The sequence below is a fragment of the Tachysurus fulvidraco genome, chromosome 2, assembly GCF_022655615.1.
Source record: "Tachysurus fulvidraco isolate hzauxx_2018 chromosome 2, HZAU_PFXX_2.0, whole genome shotgun sequence".
In the NCBI taxonomy this organism is placed as follows: Eukaryota; Metazoa; Chordata; class Actinopteri; order Siluriformes; family Bagridae; genus Tachysurus; species Tachysurus fulvidraco.
In genome coordinates this window covers 19,373,544-19,397,844 of record NC_062519.1, presented here as the reverse complement: position 1 = coordinate 19,397,844, position 24,301 = coordinate 19,373,544, and the positions used below count along the sequence as shown (strand labels likewise).

Below are 24,301 nucleotides of genomic sequence, written 5' to 3'. Positions count from 1 at the left end.
CGTGTAAAATGGACTTTAGAGTGAAATGGTTATATAGCCGTGTGTGTCACACGGTTCCGTTCCCATGGCTACATGTATATATTACAGTTATGGTAAGATTAATACCCTTCAGGTTACATTAGACATGTCATGAAAAAAAAAACCCACCATCTTCACTGTCATGTGGTCACAGGAACGTCTAACTTTGACGTTATGTAACCCTCAGCATAGCACCGAGGCAAGGCCAAGTCCACGTGTTAATGTTCCTAAACAGCAGCGTGTAGGGGAGCCGGGACACTCGGTCATTAAGGAGGACACAGCTGCAGCACCAGGGGGGTTCTGTTCCAGCTACTTGTGTACAGTCTCACCCTGACATTGACATCTATAATGTACATCATGTGGGTTTAGATGTGTGGGTAGAGAGCTTACCATTTCATCCTCCAACCCCTTATTAACGATCTTCAGGTCCTCTTTCTCCATAATGTGCTCCTGTTCCACCTCCACTCCAAAGGGTACTGCTACTTACCTGCAAAATCAGTCAACAGTGTCTGACAGAATACACACACACACACACACACACACACACACACACACACAGGCCCTGACCTCTCCAGCTGCATTTCATACAAATACAAACATGCTTGAACACTCATTCCCACCAGACAAAGTTTTTCTTCTCCATTAAACCCAACACATGGCTTTAGCGTTGCACAATCAGCAGGATAAGAGGCCACGATGGGTCCTGGATGTTGTTGATGAGGCCAGAAATGGTTTGCGGCTCGAGGTTTTAGTCCTGATGGACCACAGCCTCCTGCCAGAAGGTAAAAGGTTGTGTCCGAGGCGAGAGGCTCCTACAAGCGTACAGTTCCACCAATCACCTTCTCAGCAGAGCGAATGACACTTCTGCCCTTGACAGCGGAGGAGGTGAGTATAGCCTCGATAATGGAGGTGGCAGAAGTGCAAACGCCTGCTGTATGACCTCTGTAAAAAAAACTAGTGCTGTGTCTCACATCCCATATTTACCTACTGTTAGTGAGTATTAAACATAATCCCATTTATCTGTGAATTTCACCTTCAAACCTAACCAAAGGTCTGTATTTATTTATTTATTTTCTGTCACAGGCCAAGACAACGATCATAAGGACAAGGTTCAAGCCGAGTCCAGAGAAAGAGCGACGCGATGTCGTTCCTCCTGGACCCTGAGAAATCTTCTGGATGTACAGCAGAAACACAGAGAGCGAGAACAAAGCTGTTCCTGTGGCTGCAGGTTCTGCACACGCAATATAAATCATGTTGCTGGTTCAGAGCCCGGCGCTCGATCTCCTCGACAATGCAGCAGCAGGGAGGCAGCATGGCGGTCCTGCTCTCTGCCACGGAGCCTGATCTTATCTAGGCCGCTGCACGCACCCACGTCACACAAAGGGGAAATTTAACTCAGGGCCGTGCCCTTCCTACCATTTTACACCACCAGCCGCCCAGTATGGAGAAGAGCCGATCAGCATTCTCAAGCCGTTTCTGACTTTAAGAAACTGCCATGCAGTTAGTTCTTTTAAAAACTTTACTATATGGCAAATATATGAGAAACAGCTAAAGATCGCATCGCTTTGTTATAACCAGGACTGATCTTTTTTTCCTTCTCCAACACAAACACAATGAAATAAACCACGTTTATAAAGATGTGGTCTCCAGATTAAGGATGAAGAGTCACCACGTTAAAACTACCATCTTCAGCTGCACCATAATAAAGATGAATGAGCTGCACGTAAATATCATCACCGAGTGAAGCTGTCTGCTGTAAAGGTAGTCCACCTGGGGAAAGCCAGGATCAGAGACAGACATCTGATTCAGTCAGACAGACAGAAAGAACGAAAGAGACAGAAAGGACGAAAGAAAGGACGAAAGAAAGGACAAAAGGACGAAAGAAAAGACTTTGCCGTGGCCTGCTTCAAAATGCTTGTGGGTTTGAACCTGTGTCCTCGTCACCTATCGCGGAGAAACAGATGGGTTTCAGCAGATTGTTAAACCACATCATGACTTGCTTTATTCCCACCAGCACTTTCAGGACTGAGAACAAGAACACAATGAGAAGGGCTTTGAAGGTGCTAAAGGAGCTCCTACACTTAATCCCAGACCTGAAGTTCTGCATGTACCAACACTATTATTACAAACATTAGTATTAAAGGTGGATTAGGGAAGATTAGAGTGTTTCAGACGATAGACTACACACAATGTGGGCTTATCTGCTGTTTTGGACATTTTTTCTCCTCCAGTGTTAGCACTTGTTAGCCCCGCCCCTTTTCCACTGCGTAAGCAAACCTGCAAGCGTCCAGTGATCATCAGTTTAATAAAAAACAGTTTAATAAGTGCATCATCTACATTCGACATGAAGCGCGCTTCGTCTTTGTTATAGCATGCGACGTAGGACGAACCTCGGGTCTCTGAGCGTTAAGTAGGTGGAGTTATAAGAATAAGACCAATAAACGATACTGAATTGACGTGAGAAAGCCTGCGTTCTTCATGTTCAAGGGTTCATGGTTAGTTTAACATGTTCCAGGTTATATGAAACGAGTGCCAGGTCTTACCTTAACACCTGGGGCACTAGGGCCCAAGGCAGACCGTTCCTGTGGAAGAGCTTGCTCTCTCACGCTCTCACGATGCAGACCTGGACCCTGCGAAATCACCAAGACGTTTTGATTAGAAAGCACAAAATCACACAACATCCAACCTGACCTTCAGGGCTGTTTCCTAACCCGTCATGTGCTTTGTGTGTTTAACACACCTGAGTGAATTACAGGTGTGAGTTATGTGACTGGGGATCGACTGATGGAATGTGCTACAATAGGGCTGAGCGATATTGGCTGAAAAATGTATCATGATATCAGTGTATCATATCGACCAATATTTTTTATGACCCATTTAAAATAAGGACCAGGAGAAAAATATATTAGATTTAAACCTTTTTATTTGAAACTTAACCTTCCTCTGATCAGAATCCCCTCAGTTATTAAGACAGAAATGTCACCAACCAGGAAACCTCCAATAATTATAATGTAAACATAAGTTTAAAGTCACAATGAACACTTAACTATTATCTCTTAACATTTAAGGTGAGAAATGACAGAAATGCTTAATAAAGTGTAATAAAATAGTGCAAAGTGTTAAATATAAACAGAGAAACCTGAGAATTTAGTGCAGGTTTAGTGTGAGGAAGTTCACTAGCTGTTCACCTTCTGGTGAATAAAGTGTGTAAAATATGTGCAGTGTTTTGTAAAGAGAAATAAACCTGAGGTAGACTGAGATACGTCTGTAATATAAAACACAAACCTGATACAGTAACATTGTGTGGAATATAAAACCTGCAGAAAGATGAAAAAGGTGCTGATTTTTCCTCTTTTATTTACAATATCCTCGCTCGCTGCGGCTCATTTTCTGCTCATCAGTCGCCGGTTACTGAAGAGGAATCCAGCAGACCGACACGAGACGGCGATATGGTCAAACCGAACATGATACTGTTACACGATTGGCTGTTAGCGTGTCACTCCCTACGTTGCTAGGTTACCAGAGAGCGAGCGCCTTTGTTAATGCAACCATACTTGCTTCACAACCTCAGTTTTCTTCCGACGAAGAATAAAAAATATCAAAAGTTTTATCGAACACATTTTTTATCGATAGCGATCACGTGTCTATCGCGATACATATCGTTATCGTTTTATCGCCCGGCCCTAGCTACAAATAAAGTGTACTTAGAAACACGAAAATCTTTCACAAAGTTTGAGGGATTTCGAGGTTAACGCTATGTCGCATTACGTCACATTATTAGTGGTCTGGGTTTTGCCAGGCAGTGACCCAAGGCCTAAATTTGTCCCATTCATTTGTGTCTAAGGCATGTGGCCTAAAATAACCACCACCACCAACAACAACAACAGCACACTACAAAGAAAATACCAAGCATTCGACTCGAACCACCAGACCGGTAGATTAAAGTGTGACTATGACTAATCCTGATGGGAATTTTGGGACATTTTGGTAATATTAAGACATAATTGTGTGTAACCACATAATCCTTAAACAACTGACGAGTTTTACGGCTTTGTGACCGTGTCCGTGAAACCCTGGTCCAAGAGATCTTGCATAAGGCAGTTTCAAAAGTGCTTAGTGCATCTAGACCATGTTCCCTTGTGCATTCAAACCCCGGCGTGTTCAGCAGTTTGACAGCCTCGCAAAAAAAAAAAAAAAGGCTTACAATACACCTTCATCAGTTCAGGAAACTAGACCGAGCAGAAAGAATGCACGATGCCGAAGAGCTCGTTTGATCCGCATGTGATCTGCAGACGTAAGCAGAAAAGGCAGCGGTCTCTCCGTGTTCCAGTAAAAGGACACCCCACCTCTCGCTGTTTGTTAATAATAAGCGATGACCTAATGACGGGTGCTAATAATTCGTGGAAGCTTTTGGAGGAGCGAGGCTTTTGTTGCCGCGCTGCTCGTAGCCCGGAGCTTTCTTTATCGCTTCCTCTGCTAATCAGAGGACATTAGGACAAGGCCTTTTGTTTCTGGGAGCAGCCACACAGAGCTGTTTCACACCGGGCCTCAATGCTGGACGTGGACGATCTACCAGGGTTCGAGTTTAGGGCTAATCGGTAGACGGGGAACATTACCAGCACTTCAGCTGGTCAGAACATGCTAGAGCTCCTTCTCCATTTCTCGAGAAAGGTGCAGGAAGTTTACAGCCTTTTAGTAAATAAATAGAATTTGAATTATTTTGCGCTCGGCACGAGGTGCTCATGCCTCCGCTGGCGAATAACAGGAAACATATACACACATACATATATATATATATATACACACACACACACACACACACACATATATACGTATATATATATAACAAACTTTGATAAAGCCAAAAAAGTCTCAGCACGATAAAGACGACGTGTTAGCTGTCAGGCGTCAGTAATGGATGCCAGTTTGTTGCATTGTTTGTGTGTGGGGTTTTTTTGCACAGTGCAGCACTATAAACACAAGGCATCAGATTCTAATTGCTAACAGGATAACAGACGTCGTCTTCCGGCCCTGCGCTTGACCCGCAGTTCTCTGACACTCACTGAACACTCCTCTGACCACAAGCTTCAGAATCTTTGGCTCTCAGTTTGCAGGACTGTTCTGTACACGGCGTTCAGCGAGCCATCGAGTCACCTGTAATAAGTGATAAGTATGTTTCCTTCCTCACGACTCGTCTACAGATCTACCGAGCAAACGCGTCTGCGTACTGATCGATATAAAGAGTGATGAGACCCGAGTAAAGTAAAGAGCAGCTGCTTTGTTTACTGGCAATGCTGTTAACGATTCAACACCGACACACGGTGAAGACCACGAGTCCGACGAGGGAAAACTCGAGGAATGATTTCTTACAAATAAATACATCTAATCATCTTTGGTGGTCGGCTGCAGTTAAAATTTCCCATGAAAGATAACTCGTTTTCTGGGTTGTAAGATTGCTTCTTGATATTAAGTACTGGTGCTTAGGAGCAAGAAGCATTACCAGTACACGTAGCTCGTGTATACAATCAGACCCAAAATAAAAAACTTAAACTTTTGCTGGAAAGAGAGCTCCATGAAGACACGGTGTGAGTAGAAGAAGTGGAGTGTCCTTCACAGAGCTCTGACTCTGACTCAACACCACTGAACACCTTTGTGATGAACTGGAACCCCGACTGAACCCCAGAGCTGAACAGTGTCTGATCTCACTAACGATCTTGTAGCTGAATGAACACAAATCCAACATCTAATGGAAAACCTTCACAGAAGAGAAGAGCTTATTATAACAGAAACTGTGAAGTTTAACAAACATAATTAGGTTCACAATCCTGTGTGAAAATAAGTCAAATAGCATCATACACAAGCCAAGTGCTAACATTGTCCTGGGGCTTTGTCAAACCAGTAAAGAGACAACAAGCACCAGAGAGAGAGAGAGAGAGAGAGACGGAGACCCTGCAGATTAACCACTAAGAGATGATTTTAAATAAAAAGGTTTAAACATTTTCTCCACTCATTATAGGGAGGACAGAAACACTTTATGGAGGTGTTTGTTCTTCACGGCTATAAAAAAAATAAAGGTGATTTATAAAAAAAGTAAAAAAAAAAAAACACTAGTAGATGGTGTAAGAAAAGGAAATCCTAGGAAGAGTTCATGAGTTCAAGTTCATGTCTAGTCTGTAGTCCAGTCCGTGTCAATAATAAACTGTCTACAAACAATGGCTGTTATTTATCAATCCTTTAGTGAGGTAATGTTGAGCCGAACACGACGACACACTGCAGCTAGATTTACACCTAATGACCTCTGTATAAAGTTCACAGAGAGCAGGGGGCAAGGACTGACCCGTGGGGGTGAAATGAGGAAGGTGGAGGTGTGGATTACACTCACTTCTACGTCAATAATCATGTTTAATAAAAAGGTAATATTTAATACGGTGAGCCGTTGCAGGACCTCACAAAGTAGTACGAGGGCTCTTAACAAATGTTAAACAAACAAACAAACAAACAAACAAATAAATAAATAAAAATATGAGTCAAAATGCTGTTTAATATTTAGCAGCTTATTTTTCCTGGCAAAGACCCACAAGAGCGAATTCAGAGGTCAAAGCTCACCTAGATAACGAGTCTAGATCACCGTGTCCATGAACACCATCGCAAAAAAAAACAAACAAAAAAACACATAGCAACCATAAATAATGGCATGTCTTTTTTAAATTTTAATTACAATCCTCATCACAGACAGACGGACAGACAGACAGACAGAGAGGCTAACGTGTAAACCTGATTAATGATACTTTATTTAAAGGTGGTGTCTCCGACGTCTGAGAAACGCTTCAGAAAACTGCGTTGGGCCACCAAACAAAACAAACGTGTAGCCAATGAGCAGAAAGGGGCGTGTCTTGTCGATATGGGCGGAGAGTGTTCAGTGCGCATGTGTGACATTAGCAGAAAGCGGTTTTAACATTGACATGGAGGATAAAAACAAAGAAAGAAAGAGAAGAAAGACTTACGATAAGGCAAGAAGTAGGACGTGTTAATATAGGATCAGCTTTCCAGTGCTGGAGAGAACTGAAGGAGCAGGAAGTCGGCCACATATTCACAGGTTGGAGTTTCCCGAGTCAATAACTCCTGAGCTAAACGCTGTTACTACACAAAACGCAGTTGTAGCTGCCTCTCTACATTACTACGATAGAAAAGAGGTGTTATTTGTGTAGTAACAGCGTTTAGCTCAGGAGTTATTGACTCGGGAAACTCCAACCTGTGAATATGTGGCCGACTTCCTGCTCTGCTAATGTCACACATGCGCACCAAACACTCTCTCCCCCCATATCGACAAGACACGCACCTTTCTGCTCATTGGCTACACATCTGTTTTGTTTAGTTTGTCGTCCCGACTCAGTTTTCTGAAGCGTTTCTCAGACATCGGAGACCGCACCTTTAATGTCTGCAAAAATATTTCTTTCTTCTTAATATTTCTTAATATTTCTTCATCGGAAATATTAAAAAAATTCAGAAATATGTACAAACTGAGCAAACAATATTAACACAAAATCTCACCTGCTTATTGCAATATTTCTAAGTATTTAACAAAAAACTTCAAACTTGGGTAAGGAACAGGAAAGAACTTAAGACGTTGTGATATGATTTCGATCTAACATCCTATTTCCTGAGCCTAATAAACAATTGTTAACGATCTCTCCGCTTCAGAGCGGCTCTCCGGGATCCAAGCTGAACTTTCTGCTTCTTGCTTCAGTCCCACGTTTCACACTCGTTGCTATTTTTAGCATGTAGCACTTGAGTGCGCGGTCCTGGATTTATCCTGGTCATGATGCGGGTAAACCGCATACGAGCGGCTACAGAGAGACGGCACTTTTCTTTACTCCATCTTTCGCTTGTTCGAGGCAAACACTCCCGACGCAGCTGAGAGACTAACACCGTGTCAGGACATTCCACATCTCAGTCAGGAGTCAACGTTGGCAGGCTTTCTGTTGTACGTTAAAGTCTTAGATGCCGTGTGTGAAAAGTAACCTGGGCATCGCCTCAAAGCAAGCTTCTCTGGAAAAGCTGAAGATCCCTCACCTTTCTCACGTTCCCAGAACTCCTAGAGAAGAGCGCAGAATGTTCAGAGCAATCACAGAGCAAACACGGGAATCGCTCGGGCAGCAGGATCGGAGGATTAGTGCTTAGTTCCTGAAAGTCTCATGAAGATCATCTGATCTCTTAGAGGAAGTGCTGAATCAGTGGACACTCCACTGTGAGTCGGACTTTTCCGGGTTTAACGTAAAATCCACACTGGATCCTTACCTGAGCTTTTACTTCCGATTTCTCTACAGACGTCGTGTCACTTTGGGGAGAAAAAAGGTTTCTGTGTACCAGTGAAAACACTGACGTAATGACTTTATGATCAATAATAACAGAATGATCAAACTAAAGAATTATAAATAAATATATATATATATTTTTTTTAATTTTTACATAATCAATCGATTAACATGGAGGAATTTCTGCAGACGGGTTTTTTAAGCTTGTTGACCAGTCAGAGATGCTTTGCGTGTGAAAAGCCTTGAGATGACGTTGTAGGTTCTCACACAGGTTCTCCCATAGCGAGCTTGAGAGAACCTTGTAGGTTCTCCCACAGCGAGCTGTGCTGGACCAAGCAGTTTGTGCTGAACAAACACTCATGTCCACAAGTCCTCCTCCTCCAGACCAGACCATCTCTCTTCACGTACGTAGGCCGACATTTTTACAGAACCTTCATCTGGAAATGTTTTTTGTTGCACACAATTTTAAATTCCTTATTGAGGGGGGAAAAAACTTGGAGAGATTTGAAAAACGTCTGTAGTGCTCATTAATAGAAAAGGATTATTTAGACTTATTTACCTTATATATAAAAACAAATGCTAAGAGTTTAATGATAAAAGAAAACACCAAAATATCCGGTTTGAGAACCGAGACGTCTATAACGATATTTGAAACTTGTAAAGTATTAAAGCGTCCGTGTAAAAATCTAACCTGTAAAGTATTAAAGCGTCCTTGTAAAAATCTAACCTGTAAAGTATTAAAGCGTCCGTGTAAAAATCTAACCTGTAAAGTATTAAAGCGTCCGTGTAAAAATCTAACCTGTAAAGTATTAAAGCGTCCGTGTAAAAATCTAACCTGTAAAGTATTAAAGCGTCCGTGTAAAAATCTAACCTGTAAAGTATTAAAGCGTCCGTGTAAAAATCTAACCTGTAAAGTATTAAAGCGTCCGTGTAAAAATCTAACCTGTAAAGTATTAAAGCGTCCGTGTAAAAATCTAACCTGTAAAGTATTAAAGCGTCCGTGTTGGCCTTTAAAATCTAAAGCGTTCTTCTCTCACGACGACTTGATGATTAACGGGAACACGAGTTCCACCGAGGCGTCTTCTCCGTATTAAAAAGTGACTAGTTTAATATAAACGAATGATTTCAAACTTTAGCCTTCTTTTTTTTGTTGTTTGTTTTGTGGACACGAGCGAGTGAGCAGGGAGAGACACTATAGTGAACAAGACATCGTGAGAAAGGCTGAAGCTGACAACAACACGCCAACAAAAACATTTCTATCCTACTTTATCAGTAACACATCCTCGGGGACGATGAGCCTCCAGAACATTCTGTGACGACCAGCTTTACATTTACGGCATTTAGCAGACACCCTTATCCAGAGTGACTTACAACTGAGCAACTGAGGGATAAGGGCCTTGCTCAGGGGCTGAGCAGTGGCAGCTTGGTGGACCTGGGGTTCAAACCCATACCTTCCGATCAGTAGCCCAACACCTTAATCACTGAGCTACCACTTTCAATGAGCAACATTAAAGAAGAAAACTAAAGCAAGAAAACTCGAGCCTTTAAATTAAAGACGAATAAAAACAAAGTACATCCACTTCTGCATTTCTGCCTTTACCCTGATGGTTCATGTCATGCTCTTAGCTACATGGGCACGTTACCTTTTATGGAGATTTGTGGGCGGTCACTAAATGCAAATGAGCTGCTTGGCGTATTCATTAGGGAAGATTCGGCTAACGACATTTATACACGACTTTATTCAATTATTTATAAACGAGGCTTAAAGTCTGGTTCCTCAGTTCCATATTAGAGGGAGTTAGTGACCAATGGGAATTACATCGCTGTGATTCTCACACACACACACACACACACACACACACACACACACACACACACACACACACACACACACACACACACACACACACACACACACCATGACAATGTCCCTGTGCACAAAACACAGAGCTCCATGAAGACACGGTGTGTTAATGTTGGAGTAGAAGAAGTGGAGTGTCCTGCACAGAGCCCCAACTCTAACTCAACACCACTGAACACCTTTGTGATGAACTGGAACACCGACTGAACCCCAGAGCTGAACAGTGTCTGATCTCACTAATGATCTTGTAGCTGAATGAACACAAAGACACAAATACACAACCCGTGTGTGTGTGATAATCAGGTGTCTTGCCACTTACTGTGGCTGTAAATAAAGTCTTTATCTTCTTCCTCCACAGTAAATAAGTCAGCGGCAGGTTTTGGGCACTAAGGTGCTAATTTGTGTTGGATTAGTGAAACAATAAGCTTTTGGACTTTGAATCCTGGAGCTCAGAGACTGTGTGTGTTTGTGTAGCACACGGACGATATCCTGATGTCTACAGCAGCTTCCATACTCTGTAACACAATGTTCAGCACATCACACACACAATAGTTTACATACAAAATAAACTGATGAATTAAACCCCAGAGTATTTACATGACTTTAACTCAGAGCTCCACAGAGTTGTGATGATGTAAGATGAACCTGATGTAGTGATTAATGGAGCACTGGTGGGGAAATACTGCAGTCCAGGAAGGTTTAATACGGTCCATCAACTAAAGCAGAGCTGAAGCTGTGACACAACACTCCACCCCACCGCACTACTCAACACTCCACCCCACCGCACTACTCAACACTCCACCCCACCGCACTACTCAACACTCCACCCCACCGCACTACTCAACACTCCACTCCACCGCACTACTCAACACTCCACCCCACCGCACTACTCAACACTCCACTCCACCGCACTACTCAACACTCCACTCCACCGCACCACTCAACTCTCCACAACAGTCCACCCCGCACAACACTCAAAACACAACACATTACAACACAGCACTCAATTACTCGTTACTTAACACAACACTTAACAACACCACAACAAACTCAACACAATACTCAACAACTCAAACTCAACAGTCAGCACAAACCCCAACACCATCCCTTTCTCTCTCTTACACACTCACACACGAAATGGAGCAGCAGTTAAAATCTAATCTGACAGGTCTGATAAATGGGTCAGACAGACGGTTTAATCCTAAATCAGACAGCTAGCTAAGAATGAGCTGTTTATATCCGTGTAGTAACGTAGTGCTCAGGTCTGACTCACAGCTCGTTTATATGCAGTTTAGCTCCAATACAAGCGAGCTAGCAGCTAAACAGTAAACACAACATGCTAATAAACACAATGTGATGTATGTGTGTCAGGGTTACACGTTGTGTTACACGTTGTTACACGTCTCACTGTGCTAAAGTCAGAAGTGACCCCGAATAATAATAATAATAATAATAATAACATCAGCGTGTGTGTGTGTGTGTGTGTGTGTGTGTGTGTGTAAAGCAGACAAACACATACCCAGCACCACCTGGACTGAAGATCACCTTAAAGTCATGATGAAGCGAGTTGTTGTTCCAGGAGAGAACACCACAAACACACACACACACTCTCTCTCATACACACACACTCTCTCACACACACACACACACACACACACACTCTCACACACGAGTCGTGATTCTCCGGTAAACGGTGAGAAGCTGGATGTTGACAGCACACGCGATACCTAAACGTGTGGCTTTGACTGCCTTAAACTGGCTTGGTGAGCGCTGTACAGGAAGTGACGCAGAGGAAATGAGCTCATTTTCAACCGCATGGAATGAGTGATGTGTGAGGAGATGAATTACAGCTGTAATTAAACTGCGGATCTATAAAAGATGACTGTAAACGTTAATAAGACGTTAATAAAGTTTAACCCTGATGTACGACCGACATTGTTTACATTGTTTAGACTATTGTGACACCCCTGCTATAGGGCTGAATGGATCACACTTACAGATCATGTGCTTGTTAAACATCCTATTCCAGATGTGTGTGTGTCTATAACCACCACTGGAGATCTGTGATCATTCACCTACAATGATGTCCAACAAAGAGACCTGATACACAAGTTCCAGTTCAGCTCAAAGGTGTTCGGTGGGGTTGATGTCAGGGTTCTGAGCAGGACACTCGAGAACTTCCCCAACATTTATTCCGTTTAGCAGACACCTTTATCTAGAAAGACTTATGTTTTTATCTCGTTTTATAAAACTGAGCAATTGAGGGTTAAGGGCCTTGCTCAGGTGCCCAGCAGGAGCTGCTTTGTGGACCTAGGATTCAAACTCACAACCTTCCAATTGGTACACAAACACCTTAACCACTAGGCTTCTACATCCTCCATGTCGTAAACCATGTCTTCGTGGAGTTTGCATTTTTTGCACTGGTGCATGTTTGTTCCTCTTAGTTCCGGTGAAGGGAAATTTTAATGCAACAGCATACAAAGACATCTGAGACAATCGTGTGCTCTGAACTTTGTGGTAACGGTTTGGGGACGAACCACATTTGGGTTTGATAGTCAGGAGTCTACATACATCTGGCCATACAGTGCAGAATATCGTTCCTAGCTGGTATGTAGTCGTTGAAACCAAAACTGAGCTACTGCTATCAATGCTACAAGCCAAAAGAAAAACAAAACCCCCATTGATAGCTGCAGTTTGAGATGTCCTAATCCTGGGCCTCCCATCTGACATGCTAACAGACTTCCATCTATTGCTTTGGACCAAACAATTTTTTCCCCTCAAGTTTCTGAATGGAAAATAAACAGACCTGTTGCTCTGACTCCAACACCAAGCTGTCAAGTCATCAGTCAGTACACTTATACAGTATATGACTCTGTAGTAAAGCCTTTACAGTGTAGTCCACTTAATCTGTAGCATCCAAGTATGCTGAAATCATGCAATAGTTTGTCACACTGAAGCCATTAATACAGTTACAAGCTGTCAGTCAGTCTGTGTATTACCATGGCAACACGCATTACAACTGTGGCTACTTTGGGAACTAATTTTGTTGACAGCTAAAATCTACTGCTGATAATGTGTCTGAAATGTCAGTTACTCAATATTAATCACTGGTTTATAGAAATATCAGCGATACTGATGTGATCAGCACACAGATGTTTAACATCAGAGCTTTTTGGACTACTATATAGTTTATCACAATCTAAAGTCAGCGAGGTAAACTCGGAGTCGGAGGGTGCCAAAAAAAAACAAAAAACGTTTGATATCTTGAATATGTCATATAATTAAAAATGTACAGACAACAGTGTAAAGTTAAAAATGGAAATTTACAAATCTGCTGTGTTTCAATTACAGCACCTTAGAACCTTATCAGTCGTTAGATACGTCGCTAATCCACTTCCACATTGTGTTCAACAACCTCTAATCACCACATTGTCCCACTATCAGACTTTTTTGGGAAGTCTCCTTGGTAGTCATCTGTTAGACAAGACTGACATGGGCACAATGTGACCAAGCCACCGAGTCACAGGACAAGAATGGACAAGGCGGATGAACAGAGTGAAAGCTTTAAATCCTTGGCCGTCTGGTCTGGAGCTTATCAGCGTTGCTGGACCTTTCTGCAGTTCAGCTCAGATAAAATAGAGTAACTATCAAAATACAGGAAACACCCAACTGAACTATTAGGCCTGTGAAATAGCAATGTTTTTTTTATTAGGATAGTTTATTAGGCACCTCCCTGCGTTTATCTGTTTTGGCTTTGTCTTCTTATGTTTCAGCTTTTTAGTAGGATCTTATTAGTCAGTGCTATGGCATGTAGGAGGATGGCATGTGTGAAGAACAGAGCAACAAAATAGTTCCCTGAAAAAAGAACATGCATGCCAACAGATATTTTGGCTCTTTATCCTATCTGACAAACAAAACCATGAAGTTCTACATGGACACATGGCAATCTTATATCACTACAGAGGAATCTAAAAAAGAAAAAAAAACACAATATTAAATCAGCAGGTTTCTGTTTACTCTGCTTTATTATATTTGATAACTCATTAAATATTAACGAAGTGAAAAATCACATTGTTAAAGCAGTGGAGCATCTGCTGTGTGTTTAGAATCATTTCACAGGATCAGAAAGGCTCTGAAAGTTAGTGTCAGATGATCCAGAAACAATCCTCTCTTCCAGATCAGCACTGTTACAGAAACAGGAGGTCGAGCTTGAACTCGTGTTCGACGTTGTCCTCGGGTCGACCATCCACTCCTGCAGAGGGAACGCATCCATCTGGGGCTTGTCTTCATTCTGTGAACTCCACTGTGGAGGGGTCTCCTCAAAGTCCCACTGCATGAATGCGAAATAAAACACTGGATGGTAAAAGGCAATACTGAAAGAACTTATTAATTTATGGCATTTAGCAGATACACATATTCAGAGCAACGTACAAAAGTGCATTTACTAGGTCACAGACTTCGGATACCAGCAACCTAAAAGAGGTAGGTCTTCACCCTTTGTTTGAAGACTCCAGTAACTGCAGTGAATTTGAATTTGACTCAACTGTTTGGACATCTAGGGAAGTTCATTCCACCACCTTGGTGCCAGAACAGAAAAGAGTGTTGCTGTATACCTCCCACTTACCCTGAGAGATGTTGGGACCAGTGGAGCAGTTTCTGATAGCTCTGAGGGTGCGAGGTGCAGTGCAATAGAGTGATTAGAGTGTTGAGGTAAGAGGGGTGGTGTGAAGAACTTCGACAGGTTGAAGACAAGTCGTGCAGCTGCATTTTGGATAATTTGCAAAGGATGAATTGCATTCATATGTAGACCTGACAGAGAGAGCTGCAGAAGTCCAGTATTGAGATGACAAAAGACTAAACAAGTACCTGAGCAGTCAGTGTGGACAAAAACACTGTGTGAATCCTTTTAATGTTGTAGAGAAGAAACCGACATGTGTGTGTCATATTAGCAACACACAAAGAAAAGGAGTTGATTGTCCATGGTTACCCCCAAGGCTGCAAGCCTTGGCTGAAGGGGAGATCAAATTGTTGTATAGGGATATCACAAGATCCTGACCGAGTGATGAATCACCTGGGATGATTAGCAGTGAAGTTTTGCTGGCATTGAATTAACTGATGAGCCCTCATCAATGATGAGATGTCTGCCAGACATGCTGATATGAGAAAACACCGGTCCAGGACTCTAAACTTGCATAGAAATATTTTGTAGTGATCACAAACAGGCAAGTCAACTCTTCCCTGCATTATTTAGGTATCAAAGAGGCAGAAACCTAACAACTCCAGAGGTTCCAACGTTGCTAAAAAGAAAATTCTAGCAGACAGAAAGGATGGTAGGTAATTGGAGTTGGGAACCCTGCAGAATTTTACCACAAAAGCCTGGCACATCAGTGAACAGGGTGGCTGCATATTAACAGCCTGTGAACTGAAAACTATATAAACTGATTTATTAAGAAACCACATGAACATATAAGCTACATTTGTACAATTACTACAAATAAAACATGCGTGAACAGTCTTCAACCAAATCCCCTAGAAAAAGTCAGCAGTGAAGCAAAACTACACGATGTACCAAAGCTTGTGGACACTTGCGCTTTCTGAACATACGTTCTTCTCTTCTGTGAAGGTTTTCCACTAGATGTCGGATTTGTGTTCATTCAGCTACAAGATCGTTAGTGAGATCAGACACTGTTCAGCTCTGGGGTTCAGTCGGTGTTCCAGTTCATCACAAAGGTGTTCAGTGGTGTTGAGTCAGAGTCAGGGCTCTGTGCAGGACACTCCACTTCTTCTACTCCGACATTAACACACCGTGTCTTCATGGAGCTCTGTGCTTTGTGCACAGGGACATTGTCATGATGGGACAGGGTTTGTGTCTCTCAGCTCCAGTGAAGGGAAAGTCTGTGCTTCCAAATTTGTGGCCACAGTTTGGGGAAGAACTACATATAGAGTGAAGATGAGGGGAGCACATACTTTGCTTTCAGTAAATTGGCTTTTTTAAAGTGATTAAACTGTAAATAGTAACGCTGAAGCACTGATGTACAGGTGTAACACAGTGGTTTAGCCACAATGCTACTGATCAGTAGATCACGAGCCAATTTAGATAAAAGGCCTCAGCCAAAGTAAGCAAATGTAAATTAACATGCAAATGATAGTCACCTCTGTCACTCCCAAAGTCACTCATACTCAAAGCCATTTCCCACAGTTTCTAAATCCAGCCTGTTCGAGTGCCGAGCAGCCACAATGAGGAAGAATTCTGCGAATAGTATGCTGGGTGATGGTTATTAAAGGTGGGGTCTCCATTGTTTGAAAGCCAATGTCGACATTTGAAATCACCAAAACAAACACGCCCGTAACCCAAACGGGTCCCACCCCTGTATCGATAGCTCCACCCACACATACATACGTAACCCAGGCGACTAACAGAATGAAACGTGTCTTTATCATAGCTGAAGGGAAGAACAATACGATTGTAGATAAACAAACAAGCAAAAATGACACACAAGAATAATCATGTAAAGGACAAAGGCATATATTAGTTCTGTGTAACAAAGCAAAACCAACGTTACTCACCTATCGAGAAGGAAAAAAGCGCCTCGGCGTCTTAAGTAAAGTCGGCCACATATTCACAGGTCGGAGTTTCCCGAGTCAATAACTCCTGAGCTAAACGCTGGTACTACACAAAACGCGGTTGTAGCTGCCTCTCTACATTACTACGATAGAAAAGAGGTGTTATTTGTGTAGTAACAGCGTTTAGCTCAGGAGTTATTGACTCGGGAAACTCCAACCTGTGAAGATGTGGCCGACTTCCTGCTCCTTCAGTTCTCTCCAGCGCTGGAAAGCTGATCCTATATTAACATGTCCTACTTCTTGCCTTATCGTAAGTCTTTCTTCTCTTTCTTTCTTTGTTTTTATCCTCCATGTCAATGTTAAAACCGCTTTCTGCTAATGTCACACATGCGCACTGAACACTCTCCCATATTGATAAGACACGCCCCTTTCTGCTCATTGGCTACACGTTTGTTTTGTTTTTGTTTTGTTTGTCGTCCCGACTCGGTTTTCTGAAGCGTTTCTCAAACAACGGAGACAACACCTTTAAAGCATGGTTTAGAGCCAGGATTGATATCTCCACAAAACAGGAGGTTTATATCACTCACAAATCAAGGGATTGCTTTTGATGCACTTTAGTAACAACTCTCACTTTATGATGTGCTCTGATATCCATAGAATGTGTACAAAAGTAAACGCTCTCACACAAAACTGGGCTAGGATCAGAAGGCTGAGCTCTATTTCTCTCACAAAAACTGAGTGATCAGACTGATGAAAAAGCGGTGAACAATGGTGTATAGGGGCAACACTACACCAAGTGCTGTGTCTCGTAGGAAAACAATCAGGTCAAACTCTGTTTATTGTTCTAGGACGAGACACTGGACTCTGCTGCGAAGGATTACAGCAGGCACTGGATTGTAACCTGCTCCACAGTCCGTGTGCGTCTCAGATGTTTCACATAGTTTGCTAGTTTCCTGTTTAGTGAATAAAACAAAGTTCGATTGTTTGCATTTTGAGCAATTCACTTTTGTTTTCAGTTAAATGACATCCTCAATAAGCAGGCATTCTTAAGAGCAACAGTCAGGGCCAAGAAACAACTCGACTGTGCCAGAAATCATGGCACATGAGGGATTTCCTGTCGCACTAAAATTCAGTGTTATGTCCAAATAATCCTTTGCTGAACTGCATCACACACGCAAGGCACAGGTTGTAGTTACACACTGCAGAGTGGATGTAGGAAAATATAAGTGTACTACACCATTTTAAGGGAACAGAACACTTCAGAAAAGTGACGTGACATACGGCTAAGTACGGTGACCCAGACTCAGAATTCGTTCTCTGCATTTAACCCATCCAAAGTGCACACACACAGCAGTAAACACACACACACACACACACACACACACACACACACCGTGAACACACACCTGGAGCAGTGGGCAGCCATTTATGCTGCGGTGCCCAGGGAGCAGTTGGGAGGTCGGTGCCTTGCTCAAGGGCACCCCAGTCGTGATATTGCCGGCCCGAGACTCGAACCCACAACCTTAGGGTTAGGCCTTACCATTAGGCCACATCTTCCCCACGAAAAGTGCAAAGACGACAAATGATCCTTAGCGTAATGATGGAGTTAATAGAGACAATTAGAGAGTGAGAGGGAGAGACAGAGCGAGAGAGAGAGACATATAGAGAGAGGGAGAGAGAAAAAGAGAGAGAGAGCACGAGAGAGAGGGAGGGAGAGAGAGCGAGAGAGAGAGGGAGGGAGGGACAGAGCGAGAGAGAGCGCAAGAGAGAGGGAGGGAGAGACAGAGCGAGAGAGAGCGAGAGACAGAGTGAGAGAGAGAGGGAGGGAGGGAGAGACAGAGCGAGAGCGAGACAGAGAGAGAGGGAAAGAGAGGGAGGGAAATGTGGATGGAAAGATTTTTTCTCTCAGACAACACTCACCACATGGCATGAGGTTTGAGTTGAACAGAGAACAATGTCTGCCAAAAAAACCTTTCAGTTGTGGCAAAATGGAGAACAGGTCATGATTATTGACTGAAGGGTATTTTATACTTGAAATAGTGCCCCCGGGTCTTAGTTACCCCGGGTAAATGGAATCCTGGCTTTTCTTATGCAGGGGTTTACAATGAATCCTGACTGTTCATAATTTGACGTTTTACACTACACCTACTAGTGAACATTCCAAAATTTATGTTCTTCTTATTTGCATATTTGCTGCATCAACCACCATTAGTTGCCATGGTGCTACGTAAATCAGAGAGAGACAGACAGATAGAGAGAGAGAGAGAGAGAGAGAGAGAGAGAGAGAGAGAGAGAGAAAGAGAGAGACAGACAGACAGAGAGAGACACAGACAGAGAGAGAGACTTGTATATTAAAAAATTTTTTACTTTAGTCCCAGTTTATTTTTTGTACCCATAGAAACCTATCAAGCTTCTTGTGTGCCATGTTTCCTGTTGCTCTCCACATGGGACACAAGTTCTGTTGTAACACTAAGACACAAAGCACTTCTTAAGTCCATTTCCATCACTAGAGTTCGTTGTCCGCTGCTCCATGGTAGGATTCGCTGTAAACCTCCTGTATGATCCAGTATGCAGTGGGACATTAATGCGCCTGAACTCGGCCGCGTGGTAGATTAGAGACGTTATAGCGCGTCATGAACAGCCATTGTTTGTCTTTGTGTGTCAATGTGGTCACAGACCTAAAGCAGAGGCATTTTCATGGGTGACATTAGAAAACATAACGAGCTACAAAATAATGAATAAAACGTGATCAAGCAGCTTAAGTAAAGATTATTACTCCGTAACTCTCGTTAGGAAAGTTCAAGAACTGCAAACTCTTGAACTTCTCCTTGGCTTCTAGAAGTTGTAGTTTTGTTCACCTGCAAAACATTTTACTGCCACCTACAGGCTCACTGCAGTGCATTCATCCAGGGATGACGTTTTAAACCAAAAACTCTATTCATCATAAGACAGGAAAAGTACAGTTAACGTGCCCAGAAAAGCAAACTACGAGTAGCTCCATCAGTCAGCTAAATTATTCCCTTCCAAAAGCTGCCTCCTCCTACCCTCCGCTGGTCCAACAGGTAGCAAAGAACTTTACTGTAGACACTAAACACACACCTATCTTCAGAAAGCTAACATTTACTCTTCCCTCATGATGATGATGTTGTTTGTTAAAACCTCTAGGCAGCTATAGGTTTCACACATGACCCTATAGCATGTTTAGCTTGCATACAGATCTCCTGCCCTAAAGGAATACTTCCAGGATTACCTGCATGGATCAGAGCCGTTTATTAAAAAGGGGCTCAGCTAACCTCTAGCTCAGAGCTGAGGCAGGACGAATCTGTAGTACTGCCTGAAGAGTACCGCTCATCCACCCTGACCACCTTCACAGTTCCCTTTATAGGATGGTTCTCTGCTGAGTCGGACCGAGTGATCGTGACCTTCTTCAAACACACCTAGGAAACGAGGAAGTTTATAATCAGATCTTTTTTTTATTCCTAGTGCTACAGGTTCTATATAAAACACACAGGGTGGCAAATCAAGTTAAAAAAAACCTGTCCAATATCCATGCTGTTTAATTTACTAAACAAAACTAGACTAGACTAAAAATTACTAAAAATTAGAGAAGAGCGATGACAAAACACCCACCTTTCGAATAGGTTGAACATTTCTACAAAGCTTTCTCTCAGGCATTTTTGATGTGCTGCTCTTCCATAATGAAATATGCTTTCTGGAATCTTTCTCTTTGTGAGACAGAACAGATGAAACCCTGTGGAATCCACCCAAAAGCGACTCACTGTTTGAATCCTGCGTCCCGACCGAACGCCGCCTGTAGCGAATCCTGTAGCAGGAGAGAAGCAAAATCTGAACGTTCACATAGTTAAAGAACTTCAATTTGTTCAGAAGTCAAAAGGTGCTAAATTGTAGCTAAGTTGTGTAGCTAAAGGATACAGAGAAATCCAGTATCGCCCAGCTCGCTCCTGAGAGGATCCACGGCAGCGCTTCGAGGACACACTCCAGCCGCGGCTCATAGAACATTATAGCAGAGGCGTAGAGAGCTCCAGCCGCAGCACTGAAAGCTCTCGAGGAAACATGCGTCAAATTACTCATCTCTCCTCTGTTCTGCAGGATATTTAAACAAAAGGTGGATTCTGTTAAAAACGTTTCTCATCGAACAACCCAAATCGAATGGAGGTGCTCATTGATGTTACGCACAGCTTTCAGAAATAAGGGGATCCTGGAGGTCCAGCTAATAGCGAAGGACAGAAGACCGAGCACATAACCAAGCAGTTCAGTCTGATCCTATTCTCAGAAACCAACACAAAGCAGAACCATTCAAGTGTTTATTTGCACACACTGATCCAAGCCATGCTTTATTGTAAACCATGAAGGTGTTGTGTAGGTAAGAAAGGATCAGATCACTCACACGTACGACAACGTTCAGCAGCTTCCGGTGTGTCGGAGAGCCAAAGGCGACGGCAGGCACGTGACGTACACGTATATCAGCATACACGTATCCTCCCATTCCAAACAGCAGACAGACCACAAAAGCGTTCTGCCTCCTTCTTCTGCGTAACATTCTCATCCTCCTTCCTTGAACAAAACAAACACAAACGCATAGCTGACGTATATAAAAAGGCCAAAAGTATGCAAACACCTGACCATCACACACTCCGATACGTACGTGGACCTTCTGACAAACTGTTGCACAAACACAATGTCGTCTAGAACGTAATGCATGCTGTAGCATTATGGTTTTATTTCACTGAGCAAAAAGAAGAGCTGGGTGGAATAGAAGAACTCTAATGTCTTGCACAGAGCCCTGACCTCAAATCTCCTTAACATCAGGATGAACTGGAACACGGACATCGCACCAGGGCTTCCTTCTTCCTGGGACATCAATGCAAATTGTGACCGAGAACGAACACAAATCTTCACAACCACGCTCTAAAAGCTAGTGGTGCTGGAACGTTCAGGTGTCTCCATACTTTCAGCCGTACAGCGTGTTGTTTTCGTTCATCACTCATTAGTAAAGGAACGTGGAACAAACACAACAAAACCGTCTTACCAGTGGAGGAATAATACCACCAACACAGAGGCAAAGCAGCTGAGATGAAATGCACAACATCCAAGCTGGTCATGATCGTAGCCATAATACACTAGAGAGAGAGAAATTGGTGTTAGACGAGAGAAGTTCTAGAGAAGGTTTGTTAAGTTCTAAACGCTCGGTTTGTTCGGTTTCACCTGAATAGACGTCTGATTAGAGAGAAAAGCTCCAGTAAGGTGACACAGGTCACCGATCAGAGAGTACAACACCCAGACTGCAGCATCTCTGAACTGAGACCTGCTGCACCCGCTGTAAAGGAGGCAGATGGAACAATAACAAGAGAAACATTCTGCCTTTCTTTATATCAGGGTAGAAAACATCAGTGACTTACATCAAGTAGGAAAGAACCAGAAATGATGCAGACGTGAAGCCCACAGCTGTTGAGATGCCAACGGTTTTTATCTCAGAGTAAAAGTGACTTGTGACGTCTTTACACCACTGAGAAAAAGCGCTTTGAATCATTCTGCTGTCCTAAAACACCACTGAGGGGTCAAGGCTTGGGCACAATAAACAAAAACAAACAAACGACAAGCACAAATTAAACAACTGACAGCGCACACACACACACACAAACTCAAACACACTCGCACCTAATTCACTGCGGCGCGTGCAGGACGCACTCTCTCTCTCTCTCTCTCTCTCTCTCACTCTCACTCACTCACACACACACACACACACTCCTCCTAGTTCACTGCTGCGCGTGCAGGACACAGACACACTCAACCACACAGACACACTCAACCACACATTCACACACCTAATACACTGCGGCGCTTGCAGGTCACACACTCACACTCTTCCTAGTTCACTGCTGCGCGTGCAGGACACACACACACTCCTAGTTCACTGCTGCGCGTGCAGTACACACACACACACTCCTAGTTCACTGCTGCGCGTGCAGTACACACACACACACTCCTAGTTCACTGCTGCGCGTGCAGGACACACACACACACTCCTAGTTCACTGCTGCGCGTGCAGGACACACACTCCTAGTTCACTGCTGCGCGTGCAGTACACACACACACACTCCTAGTTCACTGCTGCGCGTGCAGGACACACACACACACTCCTAGTTCACTGCTGCGCGTGCAGTACACACACACACACTCCTAGTTCACTGTTGCGCGTTCAGGACACACACACAAACACTCACTCACTCAGACACACACACTCACACACCTAGTTCACTGCTGCGCGTGCAGACACACACACACACACGTGTTACCTGTCTCAGGTGTGAAGTTGCTCTCTCAGGTGAGTCTAAAGTTTATCACATGGGGCCAGTTGTTCAAAAAGTTTAATCTGGATCAAAATGATCCGGATTTGGAAATCCCATTTTTTCCTATTCAGGATCAGGTAACCAATCAAAGGTAAACTGATCGGATTTTGGTTATCGGATTGGATCAAATCTTGAAAATGGGTTGTTCAAAAGAGAAAGAAGGAATCTGAAATCCGATTAGATTACAGAATCCAATCCTAGTTTTAATCTGGATCAAACCTTCAGTTTGTGTTGTTCAAAACTTGTCAGTAGGATTTGGATAACTTTGATAAAAAAAAAAAACAGGATTATCCCGATCCCAACATTGGGAAGGATTACAAGGTGGATTTCAGGAGGAAAATGTAGTAAAACTTTAAAATGGGTCAAATAATAAATTTGTATAATTTAGTGGATACATTTTTATTGAAGCAAAACTTCAAACCAAAGCTTCAGATCCGCCTCCTAAAGGCAGAGCTTGGAGATGCTGCTCTCTCGTCCTCAGAGGAAAAAGAACCCTGAACATTATTTTGTTATAAACTATTGGACATTTAACCATTTTATTTTTTTAAGATGTTTTCAAAATATCCACAATGTATTTGTTAATGTATATTTATTTTTTATGACTCAGATGAAGGGTCATAAAAGAAATTATGAATGGAAGTGGATTTGTTATTTTTGGGTTTTGTCTCAAAATAAAAAACTCTTACACTGACCCCATGTTGGCTCTTCTACCTGTTCTTTACATAACCGGTAGCTCATGTGTGATATGTTGTCCCATTTAGAGCACAGATAATCCAGATTTGGTCATCATGAAAACGGTGTCTGTGGATCAGGGTGAAACATCCAATGTTGCTTTGAAAAAACAGCGTAAAAGTTAGACGGATTACCTGATCCTGAATAGGAAAAAATGGGATTTCCAAATCCGGATCATTTTGATTAGACTTAGACCAGATTAAACTTTTTGAACTGGCCCTAGACTTTCCCTTCACTGGAGCTGAGTCACACAAACCCTGTCCCATCATGACAATGTCCCTGTGCACAAAGCACAGAGCTCCATGAAGACACAATGTGTTAATGTCGGAGTAGAAGAAGTGGAGTGTCCTGCACAGAGCCCTGACTCTGACTCAGCACCTTTGTGATGAACTGGAACACCGACTGAACCCCAGAGCTGAACAGTGTCTGACCTCACTAAC

At 42.9% G+C, this 24,301-nt stretch overlaps 2 protein-coding genes across 8 annotated transcripts in view; both read right to left on the bottom strand.

The window, feature by feature from the left end:
- atp13a3 (ATPase 13A3) overlaps positions 1 to 11,975 on the bottom strand; it is a 35,692-nt gene extending 23,717 nt beyond the window's left edge. For all 3 annotated transcript variants that reach the window (XM_027171419.2, XM_027171422.2, XM_027171423.2), the window contains exons 1-3: positions 11,714 to 11,975; positions 2,562 to 2,648; positions 409 to 505 (exon numbers count right to left, since the gene is read on the bottom strand). In XM_027171419.2, coding sequence (XP_027027220.1) covers positions 409 to 459 — 51 coding nt within the window. In that variant the 5' untranslated portion in view covers positions 460 to 505; positions 2,562 to 2,648; positions 11,714 to 11,975. The remainder of the gene's footprint in view (positions 1 to 408; positions 506 to 2,561; positions 2,649 to 11,713) is intronic.
- Positions 11,976 to 13,885: 1,910 nt separating this feature from the next.
- Positions 13,886 to 23,200, bottom strand: tmem44 (transmembrane protein 44). 5 transcript variants are annotated; one of them, XM_027171443.2, is made up of 10 exons: positions 23,076 to 23,200; positions 22,179 to 22,343; positions 21,985 to 22,096; positions 21,809 to 21,899; positions 21,167 to 21,333; positions 20,956 to 21,042; positions 20,692 to 20,862; positions 20,389 to 20,604; positions 20,052 to 20,195; positions 13,886 to 14,524 (listed from the first exon to the last, which is right to left on the bottom strand). In XM_027171443.2, the coding sequence occupies exons 2-10, from the start codon at positions 22,307 to 22,309 to the stop codon at positions 14,303 to 14,305; spliced, it is 1,341 nt and encodes a 446-aa protein (XP_027027244.2). In that variant the 5' UTR covers positions 22,310 to 22,343; positions 23,076 to 23,200; the 3' UTR covers positions 13,886 to 14,302. The 5 variants fall into 5 exon arrangements, with proteins under 5 accessions (XP_027027244.2, XP_027027245.2, XP_047660042.1 ...); XM_027171444.2 differs by lacking the exon at positions 23,076 to 23,200 and adding an exon at positions 22,438 to 22,963; XM_047804086.1 differs by lacking the exon at positions 23,076 to 23,200 and adding an exon at positions 22,641 to 22,963.
- Between the last annotated feature and the right edge of the window lie 1,101 nt (positions 23,201 to 24,301).